Below are 11,267 nucleotides of genomic sequence, written 5' to 3'. Positions count from 1 at the left end.
TCATGCTCTTTACTTTCCAAAGGTCATAAAAAATTCAATCATAATTGATTTCGACCGATATAATAATAACATTTCAATAATTACTGCATTACATTTTCACACTTTGCACTAATTTCTTACACTTTATTAAGCATTTATTTTATATTCCTTCTTTTTAAAAGCTTATTGTTAAGTGTTCAATGTGACTTTACTATTTTGTTTACATTGTTTTTTTTTCCCCATGCTTGTGATGACATTTCCTTTCTGCCTGGATAGCTAAGGGATTATAATCAGAGAAAGGTTACAATTTAAAAAATAAAATAAATAAAAAATATTCTGCACCTTATTTTCCATAGGTCATAAAAAAATTCAATAATCATCGGTATCGACCGATAAAATTATATTTAGATAATTACTGCATAACAAAAAAATATTTTCTATAGTTAAATAAGAATAACAGGGCAAATTAATGTTACACAGCCGTTATTTCCAAGAACTAAACCTGCAGAAAATATTTTTCCTCATGTTTAATTTTTCACACTTTGCACTATTTTCCTTCATTTTAGGAGCTCATTGTTAAGTGTTCAATGTGGTTTTACTATTTTGTTGACATTGTTCGAGTGTTTTCCATGCTTGTGTTGACATTTCCTTTCTGCCTTGTTAGCCAAGGAATGTTTCTCCTGGGCCTTATTTTCCGTAAGTCATAAAAATATCAATAATCATCGATATCGACAGATGAAAACACTTTCAGCCGTATCTCTCGGCCCTACAGTCACACACACAATCTGACATGAATCATAGAGCACTGAAACAAAGTGTGCATCAAGGAGATACGTGGTGATACAGACACAAATCATTCAGAAAAATATCATGGTTGTGTAACAAAGTTGCGTTTTGTGTTATTATGGGGTTAAAAGGTAGTGATGGCGAGTAGGGGTGTGACTTTTTGGGCACCTAACGATTCGATCCGATTCCTGGGGTGACAATTCCATTTAAAATCGATTCATGATTCGAACCGTATCATGGAATTAATTATTTGTTGTAATATATACAAAAGATTACAGTTTAAAAAAGTTCTTTCTAGTTGCATGGAGATGGGCTAAAATAAAATAAAATGTCCTCAGCAAAAAAAAAACATTTCTTCTCAGTTTTTTAACACATTTTTTTAAATTAAGAAGCTGGGCTAAATGAATTGCGATGCGGATGTGAATCAAGTTTTTTGTGCACCCCTAACAACCTTGTATGTTCCTACAGTGAATTAGCATGAACACTCGGGTTTGAATCTAGCGATTCAATTCCCATTCCTGAGGTGGCGATTTGATTCAGAATCGATTCTAATGAAACTTGTTAAAAACAGGTTACATGTTAGAATGCAGCTGACATAGGCTCCTGCGACCCCCCTCGACCCCAAAAGGGACAGAATGGATGGATGGATTTTTTTAAATGTTCTATCTATTTATAATTAGGATGGATAAGAATAGTGTTTCGGATGTGAATCCATTTTTTCGTGTACCACTAACAGGGTTGGATTCTGATTCCTGGGGTGACGATTCGATTCAGAATGAATTATCCATCCAACACGATTCTCAATTCAATCTTGCAATAAAATATTTGTTATAATAATTATAATGACACTTTCAAAACATGTTACAGGTTGAAAAAAAACATCCTTCTAGTTGCATGGAAATGGCCTAAAAACATATTTTTTAAAGATTTATTCTCGTAAAAAATAATGGAAATGACCTGGAAATGTATTTTTAAAAATGTATTCTTATAAATAAATAATCAAACAAATAAATACTTACATCAAAAAAAAAAAAAAAAGATAAATGTTTTGAAAATTAGAAATTGATCTAAATTCGGGCTAATAAGAAGCACGATTCAGATGCGAATCGATTATTTTGTGCACACATTACCAACCATGTATGTCCCTAAAGTGAAGTAGCATGAACACGATTCCATTCGATTCCTTGGGTGACGATTCGATGCAGAATTTATTCCTAATTCAACACCATTTTCGATTCAAATCGAGTCTTGCAATGTATTATTTGGTGTGATAATTATAATGAAACTTTTTCAAAACAGGTTAAATGTGAAAAAAAAAGCTCATTCTAATTGCAAGGAGGTAGCCTAAACATGCATTTGTTAAAACTTGATTTTTATAGTAAAAAAAAAAACATACCGGTAATTGTTTTTATTGATAATATGAAAATTATCGATTGATTTAAAATCGGGATAAATAACAATCGTAACGCGGATGGGAATCAACTTTTTGTGTAAGCTTAATAGCGTTATGCACCTAACAATTCGCTCCGATTCCGAATCCTGGGGATGTCATTTCGATTCAGAATCGATTCTCGATCCAACACGATTCTGGTTTGAAACCGAATCTCGCATTTTATTTTTTGGGTATAATAATTATTATGAAAGTTTTTCATAAAACAGCTTAAAGGTTGGAAAGTACCTATTGGTTTCATGGAGATGGCCTAGAAAAGTATTTTAAAACATGCATTGTTATTAAAAATAAAATAAATAATTGTTCTTTTTTTTTCATCATTTTTTAAAAATTTAGAATCGGAATTAATAAGAATCGCGATTTGGATGTGAATCAACGTTTTGGTCAGATTTAATGGCCAACTAGCGGGAGAGAAGCTAGTAACTCAAAAATTCGACAGCGTCTTCTCCCCGTCATCTTTGTTGTAGCGTGCAAGGACGGGTGTGGAAGAATTGTCAAAAGATGGAGCTAACTGTTTGAATGACATTCAAACGCAAACATTTTCAGAATTTATGCAGATTCCAAACACACAGGTAACGGAAGGTAATAAAAGTTGGTTTTCGAAACGAAACGCCAGGTAATATGTCTGCTAAAAGGTGCCATTTTTCAATCTTTATACACACACAATAATAATACTCGTTTGTTTAATGCGCCAACAATCCATCAAGCTATGTGGCTTTATAGCTTACCAAAGTCATACTAAAAACATTTTGGCAGATTTTTAAACGCCGTGTGTAATGTTATACAAGTGTGTATATTCTCGATTGAACATTTAAAGTTTTGGTGTTGTTTACGGCCATCATGTCAAAGTCTACACTTATCTCTTATGTATGACTACCATCTACTGGTCACACTTATCATTACACCATGTACCAAATACAATTGCTTCGAGGTGTGTAAGCACAACCAGAACCATGCCATACATTAGGCGTTAGATGGCAGTAATGTTTTTAGTTGTGCCCTAAAAAGTAGTAATACTGTTATGTTGTGCACTCATTACACACCGGCTGTTTGATTGTAACATGCATCTTAGTTGGAGTTTACATTAACACATTTGGATGTGGCAGAGGGGTTTTTGCGTCTGCCTCACAATACGAAGGTTCTGAGTAGTCAGGGTTCAATCCCGGGCTCGGGATCTTTCTGTGTGGAGTTTGCATCTCCTCCCCATGAATGCGTGGGTTCCCTCCGGGTACTCCGGCTTTCTCCCACCTCTAAAGACATGCACCTGGGGATACGTTGATTGGCAACACTAAATTGGCCTTAGTGTGGGAATGTGAGTGTGAATGTTGTCTTTCTATGAGGTGTGATGAGGTGGCCACTTGTCCAGGGTGTACGCCGCCTTCCGCCCGATTGTAGCTGAGATAGGCAACAGCTTCCCCCGTGACCCCAAAGGGAATAAGCGTTAGAAAATGGATGGATGGATTGATATTGAGATATACTTTTTCGTCCAGATCTCCTAGCCCTAACCTAGTTCTTTCAGACAGATCCATGACAGGACCAAAACTAAGCAAAGGAACTACTATATGATGAAGTGAAGTTTTACCACTACAAACATTGTTTGACTTTGGGGTAAAATGGTTGATAAACTGTCCCAGCAGCGTTGCACTCCGGAATAAATGCCGCGCCATCACGTTTCTCCTTCCTCTCTACCAGGTCAGCGAGAAAACAGGCCCCTGGATAAGTTCCAGCTGACGTTCCCTCTGAGAACCAACTACATGTACGCCAAGGTGAAGAAGAGTTTACCCGAGATGTACGCCCTCACCGTTTGTATGTGGCTCAAGTCCAACGCTTCCCCGGGAGTGGGCACGCCGTTCTCCTACGCCGTCCCCGGCCAGGCCAACGAGTTGGTCCTCATCGAGTGGGGAAACAACCCCATGGAGATACTCATCAACGACAAGGTGGTGTAACGACCTGCCTGTTCGGGGTTTTAGCGCGCTGGTCCGTAGATCGCGCGTTGACGCCATGTCATGTCGCCCTGAAGGTGGCGAAACTGCCCTTCCTCATCAACGACGGGAAATGGCATCATATCTGCGTGACTTGGACCACGCGCGACGGGGTCTGGGAAGCCTTCCAAGATGGCGTCAAGAGAGGGAGTGGCGAGAACCTGGCGCCGTACCATCCCATAAAACCCCAAGGCTTGCTGATCCTGGGCCAAGAGCAGGTACGTTACCTTGGTCTACAAACCCCTAAACCAGTGAAGTTGTCACGTTGTGTAAATGATAAATAAAAACAGAATACAATGATTTGCAAATCCTTTTCAACTTAGACTGCAAAGACAAGATACGTAAAGTTCAAACAAAGAAAGTGTTATTTTTTCGCAAATATTAGTTCATTTAGAATGTTATTCCTGCAACAAGTTTTAAAAAAGCTAGCACATGGGGCATAAAAGACTGACCAAGTTGAGGAATGCTCATCAAATACTTATTTGGAACATCCCACAGGTGAACAGGGTAACCGGGAACAGTTGGGTGCCAAGATTGGGTATAAAAGCAGCTTCCATGAAATTCACAAGCAAGGATGGGGCGAGGGTCACCAATTTGTGAACAAATGGCTGTTTAAGAACAACATTTCTCAACAAGCTATTGCAAGGAATTTAGGGATTTCACCATCTACAGTCCATAATACCATCAAAAGGTTCAGAGAATCTGGAGAAATCACTGCACTTAACATTGAATTCCCCTGACCATGGACCCCTCAGGCTGTACTGCATAAAAAAGTGACAACAGTGTGTAAAAGATAGTACCACATGAGATCAGGAACACTTCAGAAAACCACTGACGGTAACTACAGTTTGTCGCTAATTCTGTAAGTGCAAGTTTAAACTCTACTATGCAAAGCAAAATCAATTTATCAACAACACCCAGAAACGCCGTCAGCTTTGCTGGGCCCGTGCTGATCTAACATTGACTGTGGAAAAGTGTTCTGTGGTCTGACGAGTCCACATTTCAAATTGTTTTTGGAAACTGTGGACGTTGTGTCCTCCGGACCAAAAAGGAAATAAACCACCCCACTTGTTCTAGGCGCAAAGTTGAAAAGCCAGCATCTGTGATGGTATGGGGGTGTATTAGTGCCCGAGGCATGGGTAACTTACACATCTGTGAAGGCACAAAATTAATGCTGAAAGGTACATACAGATTTTGGAGCAAGATATGTTGCCATCAAAGCAACGTCTTTTTCATGGACGCCCCTGCTTATTTAAGCAAGACAATGCCAAGCCACGTGTTAAAACAGCGTGGCTTCATAATAAAAGAGTGCGGGTACTGGACTGGCCTGCCTGTAGTCCAGACCCGTCTCCAATTGAACATGTGTGGTGCATTATGAAGCCGAAAATACCACAAGGGAGACCCCGGACTGTTGAACAACATAAGCTGTACAGTACATCAAACAAGAATGGGAAATATTTCTACCTTAAAGGGGAACATTATCACCAGACCTATGTAAGTGTCAATATATACCTTGCTGTTGCAGAAAAAAGACCATATGTTTTTTCAACCGATTTCCGAACTCTAAATGGGTGAATTTTGGCGAATTAAATGCCTTTCTATTATTTGCTCTCGGAGCGATGACGTCAAAACGTGACGTCACCTAGGTAGTCAACGCCATTTTCTCAAACACATTACACGCAGCAAGTCAAATCAGCTCTGTTATTTTCCGTTTTTTCGATTGTTTTCCTGTACCTTGTAGACATCATGCCTCGTCGGTGTGTTGTCGGAGGGTGTAACAACACCATCAGGGATGGATTCACGTTGATTTACGTAGAATGTGCATCGATTAGCTCGGCATGCTAATCCATGCTAACATGCTATTTAGGCTAACTGTATGTACATATTGTATCGTTATGCCTCATTTGTACCTATATTTGCATCCAGCCTTTCCCTCCATCCACATTTAATGCCAAACAAACACTTACCAGTCGACTGATTTAAGTTGCTCCAGTGTCAAGAGATGCGACAGTCCCTAGTTTGGTCTGCACATTTTACCGACGATGCTACGACAGACATGGCACAGAGATGAATGGATACTCTGCGACACTCAAAGCGGATGCATTTCCAACGATAAAGTCAACGAAATCATAAAGGTGAGTTTTGTTGATGTTATTGACTTATGTTCTAATCAGACATATTTGGTCGCGGCGTGACTGCCAGCTAATCGATGCTAACATGCTATTTAGGCTAGCTGTATGTTCCTTTGTAGGTATATTTGCATCCAGCCTTTCCCTCCACCCACATTTAATGCCAAACAAACACTTACCAATCAACGGATTTAAGTTGCTGCAGTGTCGCAAGATGCGAAAGTCCCGATCGTTTCGTCTGCACATTTTACCAGCGATGCTAAGGCAGACATGGCCTAATAGCATCAATAGCTATTCGCTCAATAGCTTCAGTTTCTTCCTCAATTTCGTTTTCGCTATCTGCCTCCATACTCCGACCATCTGTTTCAATACATGCGTAATCTGTTGAATAGCTTAAGCTGCTGAAATCTGTGTCTGAATCCGAGCTAATGTCGCTATATCTTGCTGTGGTATCCGCCATGTTGTCTGTATTGGCATCACTGGATGACGTCACAGGAAAATGGACGGTGGCTTCGCAGATAGCGAAAATCAGGCACTTTAAAGCCTTTTTTCGGGATGGGTAAAATTTAGAAAAAAACTTCGAAAAATAAAATAAGCCACTGGGAACTGATTTTTATTTGTTTTAACTCTTCTGAAATTGTGATAATGTTCCCCTTTAAAAGCTTCAAAAATTGGTCTCCTCAGTTTCCAAACGTTTACTGAGTGTTGCTAAAAGGAAAGGCCATGTAACACAGTGGTAAAAATGCCCCGGTGCCAACTTTTTTGCAATATGTTGCTGCCATTAAATTCTAAGTTAATGATTCTTTGCAAAAAAAAAAAAAAAGTTTCTCAGTGTGAACATTACATATCTTGTCTTAGCAGTCTATTCAACTGAATATAAGTCTAAAAGGATTTGCAAATTATTGTATTCTGTTTTTATTTACCACTTACACAACGTGCCACCCTCACTGGTTTAGGGGTTTGTAAGAATAACTTCTTTCTTAGGGATTCTAGGACTGTGGTACGAGATCCATCTAGTGGTAGGCCAAATAATCCATTTGTTGAATATCGTATTTTCAGTTGTTATCAAAAGTTTTTTTTATCCCTGTTACAAGCCGACAACTGTTTGTCAGCACCAAAATGAAGGATTAAGACACAAGCAGAACCGTCATTTCCTTGGAACCGAACATTCTCTGTACCATCCCAGCCTCTCAGCCAATCAACACGCAGAACACATCCGAGCACAAGTAACAATGATGCCTTCAAGGCCATGGAAAACCAGAACATCTGTTAAACATTGAATAAACCGGGTGGTTTTTAACCTTTTTAGTAATTATACCTAACCTTCTTACAGTTTAAGAGGATAAACTTTGTCAAATGATATGAACTAATTGTTTATCAAGGCTTAGGTCAGACTAATTAGAAAAAAAAATACTAATCAAATATACGGTAAAGTTAGGAAATCATTAAACTGATGAAAATACATTTCCATACAAATAGGCAGTGCTACTACATATAAATATAATGAATATGATTGTTTCTTAAATAAAATCAACAAAAATTGAAATGCAAATTAAAATACAGCTTTCACCTTTTTAGTCATATTTTTTGCGCTTAAAAACTTCTCTATGGCTTTGGCTTCGGGCTTCTTCTGTTTGTTCAGCTTGTCATTACTGCCACAAGTGGTGGAAAAGTGAATTACAACCGTGTACCGTTTTGAGAAACAGGTATGATTTGGGGGCGCTCGTAGCCCTATGGTTACAAAACACTGGAATAAACTACATGTGGAACGTTCCATTTGTATTTAATTGTCTACATTATTCATTCAAGGTTGCCACTTCCAGTTTTCCCCTGTATGTGACCTGTATCGGATTGTTTCACGTCAATGTGAACAATGCAATTACGATTTATTTCAAATCCAACCGAGGATTCTTTTGTATGTGAATATAAATCTGATATGTATCGAACTCGACTGCAATCTGAACGCTGGGGTCGCGTTCCTCCAACCAATCTGTCATCAAATAGCAATACATGTCATAATTCTTCGCCAAAATAAATAGTTGACAAATGAGAAGAAAAACAGGCGGAAGTGATATGTTTTAGGAACTCACATCAATGTTCCACCACCCATGCTCGTCAACATGGGGAAAATGTCGGAGCAAACGTCCCACAAACTGCGAGAGCCAAAAACTTGCCCCTTTCATTCTTCAATGCGGAATATTTTGGTTCAGAAACTAAATGCTGACTTTGACTGCACAAAGACAAAACAACTTCTGAAAACATTTTTAATTTCATTAAAAAAACTAATTATCAAAAGACAAAACAGTTTACAATTTCATAAAAAAACTAAATAAGAAAGGACAAAACACTTTACAATTTCAGAAAAAAATTAATAACAAAAAAAAACTCAACAATTAAAAAAAACACAAACACAAAAGACAAAATACTTTATAATTTCCGAAAACAGATAAACAAAAGACAAACACTTGACAGTTTCAAGAAAAAAATAATGAACAAAAGACAAAACACTTTACGATTTCAGAAAAAAAAACAATTAACAAAAGACAAAACATTTTACAAATTTAAGAAAAAAATAATAATTAACAAAAAATAAAACTTCAAAAATTTCCCAAAAAATTATTAACAAATGACAAAACACTTTACAATTTCAGAAAAAAATAATTAACAAAAGACAAACACTTTACAATATCTGAAAAAAACTACATAACAAAAGACAAAACACTTTACAATTTCAAAAAACACAAACACCAAAGACAAAACACTTAACAATTTTAGACAAAAACTCATAAACAAAAGAAAAAACACGCTACAATTTCAGAAACAACTAAGTAACAAAAGTAAAAACACTTTACAATTTCAAAATATACATAAAGAAAAGAAAAAAACACTTTACAATATCAGAAAATACATGAACAAAAGACAAGCACTTGAAAATTGCAGAAAAAAACTAAATACAAAACACTTTACCATATCTGAAAACAAAATTACAAAAGACAAAACACTGTACAATTTCAGAAGAAAACTAATTAGAAAAGACAAAACACTCTGCAATTTCAGAAAAAAATAGTTAACAAAAAGCAAAACACCTTACAATGTCAGAAACAACTAAATAACAAAAGAAAAAACACTTAAAAATTTAAAAAAACACAAGAACTAAAGACAAAACACTTTACAATTTCAGAAAAAAGTAATTAGCAAGACAAAAAACTTTGCAATTTCAGAAAACAAACTAACAAAAGACAAAACACATTCCAATTTCAGAAAAAAAAAGTAATTTACAAAAAACGAAAAACTTTACAATATCAGAAAACAGAAAAACAGAAGTGGAAACAACCTACAATGTCATTCATTTTCATGGAAAGGTAATGTCCAAAAATCCCGGGATGACAGCTAAATCAGCCAATCACTTTGTTCATGTCCACAGGGACAAAAAGGTTCACTGACTGTACATGTGTTTTCTGAAATTGTAAAGTTTTTTCTCATTGATTTTGTTTTCCGAATTGAATTGAATTTAATGTTAAAGGGTTTTGCACTTCCAGGCCACCGTACATTGGACACTATGTTTTCTTGGTAATCTGAACAACTCCATCAAAAGATGGGATTCGACTAAAAAAGAAAAATCCAAATTGGACGTCCTACCCTCTGAACGTAGACTGAGGCTACCAAATTGGAATTCTATCTAATTTTATTGGCACATCAAAAAGTTATAATTGGCCGATTTTCCAGAAGAATTGATCTCATTCCTAGGATTAATTTCCTCCACCTTCCCGACAGGACACGTACGGGGGAGGATTCGACGCCACGCAGGCCTTCGTCGGGGACCTGGCCAATTTTCACATCTGGGATCGGAAACTATCCGTGGGGGAAATTTACAACCTGGCAACCTGCAGCAGCAAAGCGCAAGTGGGCAACGTTTTCGCCTGGCTGGAAACGAACCTGGAGATTTACGGCGGCGCCTCGAAGTGGACCTTCGAAGCTTGCCGCCACCTCAACTGAAACGAGCGAACTGGCGGATAAATCGACTCCGCTGTGGTCGCAAGAGTCAATGAAAGAAACTTGAGGATCCACCGGAAAATCTTTTAGAGGACAGATACTTATTTTCTGACAGATTCTGTCTTTGGAAAAGTGGACCCGTTGCTTTGTCACCGAGTTTGTAAAACGAGAGTTCAGGCACAGTCGAAGGTAACGTAGTCTTTGAGCAAAGACCACAGACTTCCTTTTCCTGACTGCCGGGGATTTTCACTGTGACAACTGACAAGGTGGACTTCTTCAAGAGAACGTGGCCATTCGGTTCCTCCCCTTCCTTCCATTGTCTACCGCCGACTGCTTGACGTGATGACGTGCGAAGGGCGACGAGTCCGTTGCCAAACGTTCGAGCCTGAGTGCCTTGGACTGTCGGAAAAAATCTCAGCACATTTTATGAGTATGTGAGTTTATTTCATTGAGACTGTAAAGGTAGGTCAGAGCGTTCAATTATTCATCAGTTTGTGCTCAGTTTGTGCCAAAAAAACAGGAGGGTGTGACTACAGTACACATATTTGGGAGTTCTGGCACCAACTGTTGGACTAGATCTGACCAATCTATGTCTTTGAGCAAGAACCAATGAAGCCTACTCGGATTAGCGGCGAAACGTCGGCCAAGACAAAGCAAGTAGTCCAGTTGCGAACGATTGAACGCCCTAAGATGACGACGACCTGGATGAATGAGAACTTTCCTAGGTAAAACTTTAAAGGTAGTTCAGGGTGTTCAATCGTTTGCAACTGGACAGTTTGGTTCGTCTTAGAAGACGTTTCCCCACTCATTTGAGTAGACTTCATCAGTTCGTGCTCATAGTCTTAGATTGGTCAGACTCCAAAAAACCAGGAGGGGTGTGTCTGGAGTATAAATATTTCGGGTTTTGGCACCAACCGGTGGACTAGATTTTGCCAATCTGAGTCTTTG

General features: G+C 38.1%; 1 protein-coding gene across 1 annotated transcript in view; it reads left to right on the top strand.

Annotated features, from left to right (window-relative positions):
- nptx1l (neuronal pentraxin 1 like) overlaps positions 1 to 10,817 on the top strand; it is a 16,544-nt gene extending 5,727 nt beyond the window's left edge. The window contains exons 3-5 of the mRNA XM_061905836.1: positions 3,908 to 4,152; positions 4,236 to 4,415; positions 10,101 to 10,817. Coding sequence (XP_061761820.1) covers positions 3,908 to 4,152; positions 4,236 to 4,415; positions 10,101 to 10,322 — 647 coding nt within the window. The 3' untranslated portion in view covers positions 10,323 to 10,817. The remainder of the gene's footprint in view (positions 1 to 3,907; positions 4,153 to 4,235; positions 4,416 to 10,100) is intronic.
- Positions 10,818 to 11,267: the final 450 nt, after the last annotated feature.

The sequence above is a fragment of the Nerophis ophidion genome, linkage group LG07, assembly GCF_033978795.1.
Source record: "Nerophis ophidion isolate RoL-2023_Sa linkage group LG07, RoL_Noph_v1.0, whole genome shotgun sequence".
In the NCBI taxonomy this organism is placed as follows: Eukaryota; Metazoa; Chordata; class Actinopteri; order Syngnathiformes; family Syngnathidae; genus Nerophis; species Nerophis ophidion.
Note: the sequence above shows the minus strand (reverse complement) of the source record. Positions and strands in the feature narration are given on the sequence as shown.